Source organism: Neolamprologus brichardi, chromosome 5 (assembly GCF_056152115.1).
Source record: "Neolamprologus brichardi isolate AB-2024 chromosome 5, ASM5615211v1, whole genome shotgun sequence".
In the NCBI taxonomy this organism is placed as follows: Eukaryota; Metazoa; Chordata; class Actinopteri; order Cichliformes; family Cichlidae; genus Neolamprologus; species Neolamprologus brichardi.
The window spans coordinates 13,232,052-13,249,690 of NC_142108.1; the positions used below are offsets into that span (position 1 = coordinate 13,232,052).

Below are 17,639 nucleotides of genomic sequence, written 5' to 3' on the forward strand. Positions count from 1 at the left end.
TCTCGTCAACACTTCCAGGTACTGTTCATTCTTTAATATTTCATTTTGTATCTTACTCTCTTTCTCATTCAAGTACTTTATAGTAATAGCCACCAGCCAAATGGCTTTCACATATAGTCGAAACGCGTAATAAAGTTGTTCCCTAGTGTTACAAGTGTTGCTGTAATTTTTATCTCACCAGTTCTTTATTTTTCTCCAAGCACCTTGGAAAATGTGAAGTTGAGGCAGAAACTTTTAGATAACTGATTTTCAAAATAAAGAAATTTTCATAATTTATGCAGAAAGGAGACAATTTGGTCCATAATATGTTCAATCATAAGCTACAGTCATGATATTATACACAGTATCAGGGCTTACTGGGTCACTTTCATACAACTGAGCCATCACTGATGTTATTATAAGTAAAATGTCTGCAAGGGAAGAGTCTATCGAAGGTTCTTAAAATAGTTCGAGATCACTTCCTTACAAATCTCTGCAACTGACTCTGTTTTCCCAGCAGTTCTCCTGGTAGGCAAAAAGCCCTTGAGCAGCTTAACAGTTTTAGAGAAGCAATGCCTTGTTTTAGAGTTTGTCCCAGCTACTGGGACAGCCTGCACGTCACTGTCACTGTACTATATTCCCATTTCTGGTCACAAGTAGATAATGTCTACTTTCTTCCCCTCTAGCAGGCAGCAGGCACATAAATGCATGAGTGATGGCTGGAGAGAAATCTGTAAAAGCAGGGAAAGACTGAGCGCCAAATGGATATGTTGTGCAGGATATCAGAGCACAGAAATTTTAACTGACCAAATGGGATTTTATTTATAAAATACTACGTCCACCATTCGTGTTTTTGTTTTTTGACCCCATGCATCAGTGCAGACTGATTGTGGAGTTTGTTCATAACCAGTAAGCATCCATTAAGTAAATATAATGAATGTGTCTGGGATTGAATTCACCCCATTAAAGCCCCTTTATTTCCAGTACTAAACACTTGTATGTTGTTTTGGGTGCCTGATGCAGAATTCCCTCAAGGCACGGAGACAGACAGGATGTCCATTAGTGTGTACAGACGATAAGATCAGATTATTGTTAACAAGAGATTCACAGCCAAAAGTATTCAACCTAATAGCCACGTGTAATTCATTATTATCTAATAATGCAACACTGAATTGTTCAGTCTGATAATCTGTCCAGGATACTCCACCTCTTACGCTACATCAGTATGACAGACTTGATATCCACCATCTGCTACTCTATATTGGATAAGCATTCAAAATAACAGTATGGACAGACTATTAGCTGTCAGAGATGAATGAAGCCTGATGTTATTCCATTTGCATCTTTTAAATAAATACACAATTAGCCATTTTGCTAATCTAATTGCACTGTTTAGTTTACATGGTGTAGTCTTTTTCTCCTTTTTAGAGGACACCTGTTTCTCTTTTGAATTGTTTTTTAGACTAACTGTTGAAAAAAAAACTGTTTTGAAATTGAAATTAGGTGATGTTTTAAATACTGAACATATGGAGAGATTAAAGAAAAACTGTTATATTAATTTGCAGGTCCATATGTCTCTAGATAAAGTTTGCAAACAAATGCATATTTTAACTGTTACATTACTCATATACTGTGCACCTCAGCACTTGGTATTTATGTAAAGGCTGATTTTAGGGTATGAAATAATACATATATGCATATTTCAAAGACGTTGTACAACTTTTAATAGACTGGCTAGTCCTCTAGCCTCCATAGAGGAGGTGGGTGAGAGGAGGATGTTAGCCAAGCTAATGCCCATTATGGACAACAGCTCTCACTCCCTGCACGAGACTGTGGAGACTCGGAGCAGCTCTTTCAGCAGTTAACAATTACAGCCACTGTGTAGGACGGAGCATCATAGCAGGCCCTACATCCCAACAGAAGTCAGACTGTACGATAGGCACATAGGATAAATACTTGCTGAGGAAAATATGCGTGTATATATTATCATTCCTGCTTGATTTATCTTTTAGAGTATTTTGCTGTGTATAGTATTGTACAAACCAGCCTTGTGTAGTGTTTATTTGTAAATCATTTTTCTTATTTATTCATGTCTTTTCATTGTTTTCTTAAGTATCTCTAATTCACTTTTTCTTTCTGCCCCTCGTGCTACTGTAACAAGTGGATTTCCCCAGTGTGGGTCTATATCTAGACCATATCTATATCTGCATCAGTCTGTCTGTATCTGTCCAGCTGTAGGAAATGCAGAAAAAGAAGAGTAATTTCAATCTTAGAGTTAAAACTCATTTGAAGAACCACACTGCTTCAGTTTTGTACAACTTGACTGGATGGACGGATTTTTAACATATTTTTGGGGGGGATCTAAAAATCTATCAGGTACTTGATATACATTTTGATGATGTGTTAATTAACTCATAATTAGCATAAGTATTTTTTGATCAATTTAAGTTATTTATTTGTCTGTTTATTTATTTTTCAATGCCATCAGCACAGTTTTTTTCATCTTTGAACGTTAACAAAAAATAAGCCAGTTCAAACTAAGAAATGATTTGTTTTATATGCTGAAATTTCAAGAAACTATTTGTTTGCTTGTTATCAGTAGTTAAATATTTCTAAGCGACGTAAGCAGGCGATGTAATAATGTTTTTGCTAACAGTTATTCTCCTGCACGACGCACAAACTCAGACACGGTAATATGTAAATATATATTCTAAATAATAGTTTTGATGGGACAAATTAGATTTGCCTACTACATATCAATTATCCTTAACTACCTCCCGACTGATTGTCATTTATTGCTAATAACTGCAGATTCTGGACACTTTATAGAAGTTTAAGACGCACAGCTGAGCTCGGGAGTTTTTCATTCATTTGCTGGTGAATTATTTTGGCTCCGCCTCCGAGGTTTGCTAGAAGCAACAGGAAGACAACCCAAAAGGGGTGCAGGCTTGAAGAAAAAAAACACAGTGGAGGCCGAAATCATCTCGGTGTATTGGCTTCTCCACAGCAGATCCACTGCTGGGCTATAAACCTTACCGACCTGCCACTTGTGACCCGTTTGTATGCGAGTTATACGTGGCAGATTAGTGAGCATGTCTTCCTCATAGAGCTAAAGTGAGCTTACCTGCCACAGAAGAGAGAGAGAGACACAGACGGGCGAGGTGAGTACAGTATCTGGGCTGACGATTACTCGAAGCCGCTTGCGATCAGAGTGTGTGACACTGATATTTATGTAATGTGGCACAGATGTGGAAATGGAAGTTGCAGGCGGCGATTTGCCTCATCCGCTGCTTGCTGTAGTTTGCTGTTTTCCCTGCCACGTCAGTGAACAAGTAGGTGAGGAGGAAAAAGTCCATGTGGCCTGTTGTTGCTGCACTTTGTTGCCAGTGTAATTAACAAAGGAGCGCTATGGAGGAGCACCACGTGTCGGGACAGAGCAGGCTTTCTGTGTGCCCTGGCCTGCTTTCTCTCTACCTCCGCCCACTGGCCTTCAGTGTCACTGGTTTGCATTTTGCTTAGAAGAATCAGTAAATGAATGAAATGTGTGGAGGTAACTGTGAGCTTCACGACCAGTTCTGGCAGCGATCAGCGACCCCAGTGTTGTCAGACGCTGAAACTTCCAGATGTGCAGCTGTAGTGTGTCCCCTGGTTGTGCAAGCTGTTCTGTGCTGGAAAAGGAAACCGGGAGATGTTTTTAGGGTGACAAGTCATGGGTTGTTCACTTCCTGAACGACTCACAGCTCAGACAGTGAGACCACAGAAAGGCTGATCATTCATTATGAGAGTCATTGCTCTACAGCCAGGCTGTGGTAGTTTCACTGAAAATCACAGGGCTGTTCTGTTGTGTCCTGCTGTGAAGACATGGGGAAAACACTGCTGGCTCTAGAGCCCGACGGATTATTTATTCTGACCACTGTCAACCAAAAATGGGGCAAAATACACATGCAGTAATCCTCTCTACTGGTTCCTCCTGCCAGATATTATCAGTACATGTTTGACAGGGTTTCGCACATTTGATTCATTTGATGTCCGTCATAAAATTGTGCTTCCCACAGTTTGTTTGGGTCAATAAATGTAGACATTTGATCTGCCTGCTGCAAAACTTACATTTGAAACCAGTTCTGGGGAGCGGGGATAAATATTTAAGTCAGCCCACACAACCAAGTGCAGCCTAGCCCAGACCAGTTAAACTGGTGTTAGACTTGTGAGGGGAAGGTTTCCTCCCTGACTCCCAAACCTCCGAGAACCCACAGAACCAACATGAATGACAGAGTGCCGATCACTGCTTTGTGACTGTTCGTGGTCATTCATTATAAAGTGAAGGCGTAACCAGGTTGCATGCAGTCGAAGAGGCAAGTGCAGTACATATCATTTATTATCTCGACACATGTTGAGTACCGCTGTATCATGACGCCTTTGTTATCACGGGCAATGTTTTGGCCTATCATATCAAGCGTTAGTAATTTCCTGCCCTGATATTAATTTGAAGCAAATACAAAGGAACTGACTGCTGCCTGATAAGTGAGAGCGCTAACAACTTGATTTTTTTGTTGTTGTTGTTGTTGCTCTTTTAACCTCTGAAATGTGAGGTTTAATTTAAGTGTTGTATGCAAAGTAACTGACAAAGGTGTCGACTTAAATGAGATGTTAAAGGTGAATATAAACTTGGAGTCAAGTTATGTTGCTAGCTAGTTTACTGCTTTTCCCCTTTCCAGGCACATGAAACATGCTCATATGTTCATATTTATATATTAAACCAAATCACAACACCAGTCACCTCCAGGCGCTTTATACTGTAAGGTCAATACCCCAACAATCAGATGATCCCCTATTATCAAACACTTGGCGAGAGTGGGAAGGAATAACTCCCGTTTAACAGGAAGGAGCCTCCAGGCTCAGGGAGGGGCGACCATCTGCTTTAACTGGGGTGAAGCAAGGAAGACCGGACAAAAAGCACATGATGGAAGAGAGCCAGAGTTTAATAATAACGAATTATATAAACACAAAGTGAGTGAAAAACTGTCAGTGAAGAAGAAACACTCGGTGCATCATGGGATTTTATTTTATTTTATATTGCATTATAACTTAGGGTCACCTGATCCTGCCCTAACTATAAGCTTTGTCAAAAAGGAAAGTTTTAAGCCTCATCTGTATGTATGTAAATATATCTTGATGGCAAAATTGATCTCAGTGTTATTTAGAGAAGTGAGTTCTGTTTTGTCCTGTTTTGTTTTTTGCAGAAGAGAAAGTTTTATTTGCATCCTGTATGTCGGTTCGTTTCTTAATAATTTCGAGAGAAATTTTGGTGGATTCATGTCAGCAGACAAGTCTGACTCAGTTTTCTTTGCACAAGAGGAAGAAATGCGGTAAATTAAAGCAATACCTCTTCCTCTTAGTAACAACAGTTTATATTGACTACATGTGGTTTATAATTGCCGTTTGTGGTTTGGGAGCACGGATATACAAAAACAACTGTAGGCAATATTAGTCATTTTTTAATCTTATTTGATACAGTATTTTAGCCGATGCAGTGATCCAGTGGATTATTCATTCATTAAACACTTTGAGATATTAATAACAAATCTGAACTTGGCAGGTTTTTTTCGTTCCATATGGGCATTTTCTACTCGTGGAAGATGAGGACTGTAAGATTTTTACTGAATTATCACTATGCTGACAATAAGCCCATAAGTGCACTCTCTATTTATTTGTTTTCCATCTCTGGGCTCATATAAAACACACAGAGATGCTTTCACACTGTGTAAGCCAAATATCTAACAGCCGTTTACAGTGTTGGACTTTGGATTACCTGTGTTGAAAAATGATGTTAGCAGCCAAATCCAGAAGAGAATGAATTCCTTGTTGAAGTGTTGGACTTTGAGTGGATTGTGTTTCTACTCCTTTGTCGCTGTGCCTTTCTTCAGAAAAATGTAAGTTCTGGACCTACGTCATCTCTCTTTTCTCTGATCATCGTTAATGCATAGAGTCAGGTGATGTTTCTGCTCTACTTTTATTAACAGTTTGAGTCACATGAAAATAGGGAAAATAGATTTTGTTGGTGGCAGTACATCAGCCTGGGGATGTCAGGTTACAATCAGCTTTGTCCTCTACTCCTTTTACTCAGAAGGCATGAACCAAACGGACGGTTTTGCTGTGCTGTGGTGGGTAATAAATACTGTTAAACGAAAGTGGTGCCAAATCCAAAACACTGGAGTCTAGTTTGGTTTGAGGTCTTTCTTTATTTCTTCGACAGCAACACATCGCTCGCTCTGTGACTTTACATAATGGCAGACAAGTCTTGGTCTAAACAAGATCAACAGGTTCTTAAGAGACCCTGAATGGGACATTGTTTTGTTTTCACACTTTAAAGAGAAGAGAACTTCTACCAATGAGTAAGCGAGCTCAGAATGCAAAAGCAGGGCTTGCAGAGAAATCCGTATCAGGCATTAGAGGTGTAGTAGGTCAAAGGGGTGTGGATGGATGGAAATCAGTTAGGGGATGGGCTGAGCGGAGGAAGTGCACCAAGCTGCCTTGACAGATTAAAGGCCGAGGCTTTAACAAAGAGAAGGAAGCAGAGGGATGATGTTGTCTCTGGCCGTGTACCTGCTTCCTGTCGGGAGACTGAGGGCTGGAGCAACGGCACAGAAAGAGTTTTTTGCTCGAGTGATTGAAGGTGCTTCCTGTGCTGCAGAGTGGTGGGCAGAAGTCCCTCGTCAAAGGACCTCGCCTTTAAAGTGGAGCCGCATTTGTTGAGTCACATTACTTTTTTCCCCTGCCACTTGTGGATTAAAAACCTAAAATTAATAGTATTTCCCTTTTTTGATGAGTGGGGGTTAAAGGGTGGGGTGGGGGTAGCAGTTGTCTTTATGTGGCAGTTGACAGTTGGGGGCAGGCAGGAAATGGGAGGTGGAGAAGTCAGGTGGGGCCGGAGGGAGGATGATACGCAACACGTATTCCTGGCTGGAATCAAGCTTAAGGTGTTTTTTGTGTCGTGCGTTTCACCCATTTCACAAATAAGACACTTCACATTTGATAAGTATATAAAGGAGCACTGATGAATATATCTCCACTCTAACCGATGTTGGCTTAACTGGCCTTCAAATGTTTTGCAGCTCCAAGCATAGTTTTGTATTACAAACACACAGTGAGAAAAAAAGTTAATTCAGTTATGTGCACAAGTCAATTTTAATAATGTTGCTGGGTAAAATATAAAATAACACTAAAATAACATCAAAGTAACTTTTTGTTTGAAAAATCTTAACCCTCTCAAGGCAGGCGTTCAGATTTGCAACAAGTAAAAGCTAACAATCTGATTACCCCACATACATATTTTATGAGTTTTTTTTACTCAGAAGTACCACTGCAGGTATTCTTTTGTGCCTTTGCAACAAAAACTTAATTTGAGCCAGAGAGGGTTAAAAAACAAATGTGTAAATTGTAAAGTATTTACAGCATATGTACATTTTAAGGAGCTACATTAAACGAGCTGAGTGACATTTTTACCATAAGTTTGTCAAGATGTGGGACATTTCTCTACTCCTAAAGCATTTTAGTAGAACTTTCTCAGCCTTTCTATGTGTATATATCTGTATGGACCTTATCACCTCTTCAACAGGGAGACCAGTCTGTGGCAGAATTTTGTTTGTCTCACCACTAAATATAATTTGAAGAATTTTAAAAAGCATCCCAGGTCTACCTGTTATAAACATTCAAGTGAAGTACAATTTATTGTTTTTGATAACTTTTTATTCTTTAAGGTTATTAAATGGTAGGAGTGGGGGCATCGTAGAGATAATGGTACAAACTGGCTTTGAAAAAAAAAAAAAACGCCTTCACTGACAAGGAATAAAAAGACAGACCACATCATACCTTACCATAAAGACCTCATAGTACCACATCACCCCAGTAGAGCATCCTGCTCTCAGACTGCTGGTTTGTGGTTCCCAGGATATTTAAAAGTAGAATGGGATACAGAAGCTTCAGCTTTCAGGCCGCTCTCCTGTGAAACCAGCTCCCAGTTTGGATCCAGGAAGCAGACACCTTTTCTACTTTCAGGATCAGGCTTAAAACTTCCCTTTTTGACAAAGTTTATAGTTAAGGCTGGATCAGGTGACCCTGAATCCTCCCTTAGTTACACTGCAATAGGCCTAGTGTGCTGGGGGCTTCCCACTGAGTGGTCTTCACTCACCGTGTGTTTATACACTGCTCTGCATTAATTATTACTTATTATTAATCTCTAGCTCTCTCCCACAGTGTGTTTTTTGCCTTTCTTCCTCTCGTCACCCTCAGACAGTTGGGGCAGATGGCTGCCTCCCTCCCTAAGCCTGGTTCTGCTGAAGGTTTCTTCCTGTTAAAAGGGAGTTTTTCCTTCCCACTGTCACCAAAGTGCTTGCTTGGGGTTTTCTCTTTATTTTTGTAGAATCTTTACCTTACAATATAAACTGCCTCGAGTTGACTGTTTGTGTGATTTGGTGCTATATTAATAAAATTTAATTGAATCAAAATGAAAGGGGTACTACATCATTGAAAACTACAGCTGAGACAGTCAAATGTATTTGCACAGCAACACTGACAGCAGTAGTGAGTGGGCTAATTATCTCAAGAAGTCAAAAGGACTAGTGATGCTAAAGACTTGCACTATAACCTATAACAACACGAGTCTTTGGAGCAATTCATTCACAAACAGACACTAAACTGAAAGCAAAATGAACAGACAAGGACATTTTTACAGAGGTTTGGTTGGGAAAAGCCAACAGCTGCTGATAGAAGTGGATCCCTGTAGTGGGGGGGGTCTTTGGAGTATTAGGGAAAAGGTTTAAAAATGTAATGTAGTGGAAGAAGTTCAACTGAATAATTTTAGCAAGCTAGAACCTTTTTCACATCAAAAACAGGCTAAAGCTCAAAGAATAAAAGAGAAACTGGTAGCTACCAAAAACATTTGCTATAAAAGCCCCCGCTGTAGTTAAACAGATAAAAGTAAGCATACTGTTGCTATAGAAGGTCATTTGCAAAGTAAAAAAAAAAACACGAACAGGAAGACTTTCATTGAGAGCGCATGAAGTTCTAACACAAAAGTGCTTTTTTATCGCCAATTCGAAGTTATTTCTAAGATGGACTGCTGGCAGTGTGACAGGAAATAGACTTTGTACTCGTTTAGAAATGGATCCTCAAGCACAAGAGCTGTTGAGGAGCATCAATTCATTTTGGATGTGGCAGGTTTGCAGAGATGTGGTAATGAATTTCAGCCTCTGCCCAGTGTTAGCCCGAGGACTTTTCTCTCTTTATTACTGAACAGTCACCAGCTTCTCCCACACAGAATATGTCTTTGGGAAGATGATGTTCCTTGTTCAGTATAGAGAGTTCATAAAAAGTTCATTATGCTGGTTGACTGTTGTTAGATCGGTTTTTATAAGTTTTTTTTTCTTTTTGCATTTTTAATCAATGCCAGTGTTGTTGTTCTCTGAAGTGGATGGTCAGATAACCACTTGGGTCCAGGCAGTCTTCATACCCAGAGGGTAAATCCAGCTGACTTTAACGATTTCATGACTTTTTTTCTAGCCTCATCATGTATTTGCATCTTCAACCACTGTGATCGGTCACTTGAAGCAGTGCACTTTCCACAGAAATTAACCGATTGCCAGTAATATCATTATTGCTTTATGTGTCAGGCTCTTTCAACTTGGCCATGGCCCACGGCACCAGCATCCAGTATGACCCGGTGGCAGAAATCGGTGGAGGTGCGTATGGGACTGTTTATAAAGCCCGGGACATTGAGAGCGGGCAGTTTGTGGCTCTGAAGAGCGTGCGTGTGAGGACAGACCAAAACGGCCTCCCGGTCTCCACAGTCAGAGAAGTGGCTTTGTTAAAACGGCTCGAGCAGTTCGACCACCCCAACGTGGTCAGGTGGGTGTCGTCTTTTCATCTTGTGATTAAAATGAATGCTTCACACAGGAGTCATGAATTTTCTTACTTGTGCAGGCTTATGGATGTCTGTGCCACCAAGGGGGCAAACCAGGAGACCAAAGTCACTCTAGTGTTTGAGCACGTGGACCAAGACCTTAAGACATACCTAGAGAAAGCGCCAGCACCGGGATTATCTCCAGACCGCATTAAAGTGAGAACTGGCTCCAGCTATATCTAGACTAAAACTTAGCTAAAGTAAAATAACATTGCTGATACCACATTCCAAGCATGGACTGTTCTGCTTATTACTCATTTAAATCCCTGTTCCCAAGCTGAAAGCTGTAAAATATGTAGTTCCAGTGAAGCTCTGCTTGTGTTTTTGCAGGATTTGATGAAGCAGTTGCTGTGTGGTCTTGCATTCCTTCACTCTAACCGCGTGATGCACAGAGACCTGAAACCAGAGAATATTCTGGTAACCAGCCAGGGCCAGGTGAAGCTGGCTGACTTTGGTCTTGCCAGGATCTACAGCTGCCACATGGCCCTCACTCCTGTGGTAAGACGTGTATAGAGGATATTGTAATTTTTTTTTCTAACTTTGATTAATTCTTATTGTCGATTTTCTACCATTTCATTGTAGTCAGCACTTCAAAGTGTTTTAGGCAGCTAGACAGTGAAAATAACATACAGTTTCCAATCTTCAGCATTCTGGTGCCAGGCATAAACATTTTGGAAAATATGCTTATTTCCCTTCTTGCTTAGCGTTAGATAAGAACACTACAACCAGCAGATGGTTAGCTTAGCGTAAGGCAGGACTGGAAATGGTGGGTAAACAATCCAAAAGTAACAAAAGCTGCCAAGTAGTAACCCCAAGCCTCGGTAATTAATACATTATATCACATTTTTGTGTAAAGATGTTGTGTAAAATCGCACGCCATGACTTGGATGGGAGCAGTAACTTCCTGGAGTGTTAGCAGATTGCCAGGAAATACTCCAGGACAAACCATGATGCCTCAAAACTGCATTTTTATAAAGAAAATAAAACGTAATATTCAGATTTACTGCACTGGCTAGCATTTTATTACTCATGTTTAAACTGCTATGCCTTGTTTTGGCGTTTTGCTTTTATTGTCACGCACATTTGCCCCATAATTAAAGATGCTGTAATTGTGGCCGTGTCAGCTTATTATTTGTTTTATTTGAATTCTGAAAATTCAAATAGCAGCACGGTGGCACGGTGGTTAGCACTGTTGCCGCACAGCAAGAAGGTTCTGAGTTCAATTCCACCATCAGGCCGGGGTCTTTCTGTGTGGAGTTTGCATGTTCTCCCCGTGTTTGCGTGGGTTCCCTCCGGGTACTCCGGCTTCCTCCCACCGTCCAAATACACGCAGCTTGTGGGGATAGGTTAATTGGATAATCCAAATTGTCACTAGGTATGAATGTGAGTGTGAATGGTTGTCTGTCCCTGTGTGTTGGCCCTGCGACAGACTGGCGACCTGTCCAGGGTGTACCCCGCCTCTCGCCCTATGACAGCTGGGATAGGCTCCAGCGCCCCCCGCGACCCTGAAAAGGATAAGCGGAAGCGAATGGATGGATGGATGGATTCTGAAAAATAGTTTTAGTGGTTTAAAAAATGAACAGTAAAGTAACAGTAAAAGGCCAGAGCCATGCTGGTATGTCTGTAACTTTAGCTAAATGCTAGCTTCTGCATTAGCATGAGTACAATGAAAGAAAATTACCCGCTGAAGATGCAGATCTTTGCCAGGCAGGGGCATTTTTCCAGGACTTTTTAAAAAGGGAGGCCCAACAATTAGTCAACTGAGTCAGGGAGGGAGGCTCATAGAGTTATTTTTGGTTGCTATCTTAATTACAAGGACAGGAAGTAGCTCCACATGCTTATTTTGGTAGATTTTTTATACCAGATAACCTTCCTGGCACGAGGACTTTATGCTCCCTCCTGGGATTAAACCACAGACCTTTTACTGATATAGTGTGGAAGTACTGGAGGAGGATAAAAAATATTCAATTAAATACGTAGGAAAACAAAAGCACTTTAAAAGTGTTTTTAAATTTAGTAGTTGTAATGATTTTAATGTTCACTAGACCTCCATTAGAAGACGTAGCTTCCCCATAATTATAAAGCAGCCTTGCTGCAGATTCAGATTTAGCGGCAAAGTAATGGAGCCAATAAAATAAAGAGTGGTTACAGCAGTAAGTATGTTTAATTTTCCTGAGTGCTAGAGAAAAAAACACATCGTTTTGCTTACAGTTTGCAAATTCAAGAGTTTTTTTTGGGGGGGGGAGGGGGCTAGGCAGTGGATCAAACCAATGTGAGGTGAATGAGGGGGAGCACATCTTTTAACCATGCTATTTAACCCTATAGCTGTCACTGCATGTAATGGTATTTACGTGCAGTGATGCACTGAAGGGGACAAAACAGTTTTTAACAGAAAAAGGGGCTCAAAACGTTCTTGTCTTCCTATCTTATCTGTAATTTCCGCCCATGGTTGGAGTGACATGACTACACAATTTTGGAGGGGCAACATGGGGGCCCAGTTGAATATCAAGGGGGGTCGACTGCCCTGCCCCTGCTACTAGATAATGTTTTGTGGAGTTTTTTGCTAAACACTGTCTTTGCACTACGAATAAACTCTTTTACGTGATCTTCAGACATCAGTAAAGCATTTTTTCTCACCTCCACCTGAATGACACACTCTGGAAAACATCTGCAGAAAACCAGCTAATGTGCGAGTGTTTTGTTCTTCAACAGTATTTGACCTGTTTGCTGTTTGCGACTCTGTTAGAGCCCAACCCCAAGTTAGAAATTCCCATCAGATCATGATGAATTAGTATCAACATATACATATTGATAAAAGGGTTTTTTTTGGTATGTATCCTTTGAGCTGTTCTGTTTGTGTCTTCCAGGTTGTGACCCTGTGGTACCGACCTCCGGAAGTCCTGCTGCAGTCCAATTACGCCACACCCGTGGATATCTGGAGCACCGGCTGTATCTTTGCAGAGATGTTCAGACGGAAGTGAGTCAGCATTCGATTTTTGCGATCTGAGTCACTAAGTTAAAAAGTAGCAGAGGCCCGATTACTCATCCTCTGCGAGGTGTGACGTGAGCTCTGGGTTCTCATTAAATTCCTGAAAACAGATTAGATTGCGATTTTAAATCATCTCCATCGTGCCAAGTAAGTTTGATTTGCTCTGGTTCTGTATGAAGCCATTGCCTCGATAACCATGACATCTTTTAACTGCACCTGTGATAGGGAAGCAGTGTGTACAAAGGCACAAGCCTGGGACTCGTGTCTGGCTTTTTATTTGCTGTTCAGGTTCTGAAACTGATGGCTAAGGTTAGAGAAAGTTAAATATTTACAAAGTGTTGTTCATTTTTTCGGTTTAAGTCAGGCTGACTTTCTCATGTTTGACATAGATGTGGATCATTTCCTCTTTTTAATCACGTGCAAGAAATATTTAGTAAGATGCCAGGACAGGATAGCAAATCCAGTGCAAATGTGCAACGAGGCTGAACATTTTACAGATATATGAACATTTCTGCATTCTGCTTCTGACTGAAACCAAAATATGCACGGCACATTTGCAGTCAGTGTGTGCTCTCTGGTCCTGAGGCACGGGCGTTTTTTTTTAGTTTCTCATATATTAGTACATATATCAGTAAAATGAGTTTTAATAAGGGTAAATTGGTTTAAAGAGTAAATAAAAAAGCTCTTTGCCATAAACATTTTATAGCTGTAACTTAGGATTAAGGTTTATTGAGTTAAACTGTATTTTTTTATAGCTGTTTAGGGAATGATGATGCTTGGTGATACAAATTTACCATAGAGCAGGGGTGGGTAATTAACCAATAAGCTTAATATTAATATTAAGAACTGACTTCAGATCAGTATTAATTTTGTTCGGTGATTTAGAGGTTTAATTTAAGAGACTGATCCTGGCGCAGTGATAGCAGCAATTTTGTGAACCTATTAGAGGAGCTTTTAAGTTTAATCAGAAATGCTAAGAAGCAGTTCAGTGATGTACACAGCAGCTCCACCTAGCGGTAAAAATGACACATTGCATCAAAGGATGAATGCCTAAAAAATGATCCCTTTGTGAGCAGTTCCTATGAAGATGGTGAGATTTTTATGATTCATCAAAAATGCACAGTGTTATGATTTTGTAGCTTTTAGGCCAAAGGTCAAAAATAACCATCAGCTTCCAGCTTTTAACTCGTCTTTGATCTGTCTGCGTGTTAGACCTTTGTTCTGTGGAGAATCAGAAATGGACCAACTTGGGAAGATTTTTGAGTGAGTAACAAACACTTTCAGTCACATTAACCCGACTGATCATTCTCACAACTCCTTTGTCACTGAAACTTACACGTCATTTCAGGGTTATCGGCTTGCCGCCAGAGGAGGAGTGGCCGACTGATGTTACACTATCAAGGAAAAACTTCCCCACTCTCACGGCTCGCCCAATCACGGACTTTGTCCCAGAGATAAATGAGCATGGGGCGCAACTGTTGCTGGTAAGGCTCGTGAATGAAATCATTAGAGCGGCTTTGCATCCTGCCTGGTAGTTGATTTATGTCTCAGCTACATACCGAGTTAAAATCAGGGCATTAACAGATTAAGCAACCTCAGATCCCAGAAGAATTTCATTTGCCTTAAACACGAGCCTCAGGAATTCAACTGCTGCAATCCTGACAAATTCCTGTGACTCCTTTTGCTTATTCAGCTGGTTGTGTTAGAGGAGAAACCCGGACTTGTGGAAGTGTCCTTTTAAGAAAAGGGTTTTGTCCGCATGCTTTACAGAGTGCTGGTTAAAGAGAAAATATGACTTAAATTGACATTTTAAATGGAATATTTAAAGGAGATTTACAGTAAATGTTCATTCCTGTGATTAAAGGCGTTACCTAACTATTTAAAGTAGACAGAAGATTTTATCATGTCTCCCTGTATGATGTGATAAATAATAGAAACACAAGTGCTTTTACTTCTCGGTTTCACTGCAGAATTGATAAATAGGACTGAATCTGCCAGTTAATTTTCTTTGGTGCAGGAAACATACCTCCGAGATCTTTTTGCTCCATATTGACATGATAGCATCACACAGTTGCTGCACATCCATGATGTGAATCACCCACTTAACCACATGCCAAAGGTGCTGTGGAGCCCATCCGAGTACAGTGAACTCATTGGCATGTTCAAGGAACCAGTGTGAGATGATCTGAGCTTTGTGACATGGAGTGTTATCCAGCTGGATGGGTACACTGTGGTCATAAAGGGATGGACATGGTCAGCAGGCTGGTAGGCTGTAGCATTTAAATGGTACTCAGTGGTTCTAAGGAGTCCAAGATATGCCAAGAAAATAGCCACCAGCAGCAGCAGCTTGAACCATTGATACAAGACACGATGGATCCATCTTTTCATGTTGGTTACCCCAAATTCTGACCCTACCATCTGAAAGTCACAGCAGAAATCGAAAGACCAGCCGACGTTTTTCAGTCTTCTGTTGCCCGTGTGAATTGTAGCCTCAGTTCCTGTTTTTAGCTGACAGGAGGAGCACCTGGTGCGGTCTTCTGCTGCTGTAGCACGTCTGCTTCGAGGTTTGATGTGCTGTGCATTCAGAAGTCTGCCCATTCCCCTCTGACCTCTAAACTCAGAACTGCCGCTCACTGGACATTTTCTCTTTTTTTCTTTGGAAACGCTAGAGATGGTTGTGTGGGAAAATCCCAGTAGCTCAGTAGTTTTAGAAATACTCAGACTGGCCTTTCTGACACTACAACCGTGCCACATTCAAACTTACATCCTCTTTCTTCCTGATTCTGATGCCCAGCTTGTCTTGACCATGTCTACATGCCATGAGTTGCTGTCATGTGACTGACTGATTAGATATTCTTTGGCAGTTCATCAAACTGTCCATTAAAGAGCTCACAACGTACAGTGACACACTTCTAACATCGTGCTACTCTTTCCTCCACAGAAAATGCTGACCTTTGACCCCTTGAAACGAATATCAGCCTTAAACGCACTAGAACATGAATATTTTCGGGACGAGGCGACGTCGACTCAGACAAAAAGCTGAAGTCAGCCAGGGAAGCATGCAGCAAGAGGTAACAGTGTCGGAAGTTTCGGCGTATCAGTGTCATTCACCGCTCTGCCTTTCACGATGTCTGCTTCGGAATATTATTTTGTTATTCCCGCATCACAAAAAAAAGGTAAAAGGCTGAGAAAGAGGAATGAAATGAGGATCGCTGCTATGGTTCTCAATGTGTAAATGTAACGAGTAATAACGTGTCACGTCTTAAAGGACAGTACCAGTGTTTTTTCACGTATCAGTATCGTCAGCAGGCACTCATAAACACAAAAGTCGTGTCATCGCCGACGAAATGTTCCTCCTGCGACATTTCTGGACGCGTCAGATTAGAAAAGCCATTAGATAGTGAGTTTACTGTAGCTGTATTAATATAATACAATAGGAACAATAACATTGTAAGACTGTGACAGGCATTGAGCTGTATGTAAATGATTTAAGCTAGCTGTGTTAAAATCGTGAGGAAAAGGAACAAGTAGAAGTGGATAAGCACACAAGAATGACACACCTTATAAAAATACTGGTATTGCCCTTGAATTAGCTCAAGAAACAAAAGTATTTTTCTATGTGCTGAAAGACTGAATGGGTGTAGTTCATTTTGTGTTTAACATTTGTCTTCTGTTGCTGCAACCATCTGAAAACAGTCATCACTGCAAATATAAATAAATGTTTCAACCACACTGAGGCTTGATTGTGTTTTATTACACAGATTGGGGGTCTGTGTGGAATGAATGAAACTGAAAAATGGACTGAAATGTGTTTCTTGAGTGAACATGAGGTATAAAATTGTGAATCGTGCCATCATTAGCATATTCAATTACTGTGAAAGTCACTCACTTCTTTATTTTTGTTAGGTAAATGGGACTGATTCAGTGAAACAAGTGCAAGTATTTAAGGCAAAACAGAGTTTGTAATATTTAATATTTTGTATTACCACCTTTATTCTTCAACACAGCCTGAACTCTCTTAGGCAAGCTTCGTCATCATTGCTATAAGTATTGTCTTGGGAATAGTTCACTGGACTTCTTGAGGGACATTCAATGATCTTCTTTGGATGTTTTCTGCTTTTTATTCTGTTTTTGGTCAAGGTGATCTCTCGCTGCTTCAATAATTTTGAGGTTTGAGCTCTGGTGAAGCAGATCCGTCACTGATAGTGTTTTGCTGAGTTTTTTTCTATTTAGGTATGCTTCAAAAATAAAGTTACTGGCTGAAGGTTTCCAGTATTACATGGTAGATAAATTCATAATCACTCATAATTCCATCAGTTTTGACACAAACTCCAACACACTGGCTGAAACCATCACAGAGCCTCCACTGTGTTTTACAGATGGCTGCTGTACCTCTCTCCTGACCTCCTCCATACCTGTTGATGACAATTTGAACCAAAGATTTCTCAGATCCATCACGCCATCAGACCTGTTGCCACTGATTTTCAGTCCAGTCCTTGTGTAATTTGGCATTTTTCTGCCTCCTTCACTTTCTTAAGGATGCCTTCATAATCCCACCTTTCCACTGAGACCATTGAAGCTTTAGAGACCAGTAGATGGATCAACTGAAGAGGATTTGGGTTTTTCAGATACTGTTTTTTCTTCTTCTTTTTTTTTTTTATTCCTGCCACTTCTTTTGTTCTGCACGTCTTCAGTTTCTTCAGATTTTTTTAA

At 40.6% G+C, this 17,639-nt stretch overlaps 1 protein-coding gene across 1 annotated transcript; it reads left to right on the forward strand.

The window, feature by feature from the left end:
- The first annotated feature begins 2,882 nt into the window (after positions 1-2,882).
- On the forward strand, positions 2,883-16,652 carry cdk4 (cyclin dependent kinase 4). The gene is made up of 8 exons (XM_006784321.3): positions 2,883-3,140; positions 9,648-9,882; positions 9,958-10,093; positions 10,268-10,435; positions 12,805-12,914; positions 14,139-14,189; positions 14,275-14,410; positions 15,868-16,652. Exons 2-8 carry the CDS (start codon positions 9,665-9,667, stop codon positions 15,967-15,969), a joined length of 921 nt encoding a protein of 306 aa, XP_006784384.2. The 5' UTR covers positions 2,883-3,140; positions 9,648-9,664; the 3' UTR covers positions 15,970-16,652.
- The last annotated feature ends 987 nt before the right edge of the window (positions 16,653-17,639 follow it).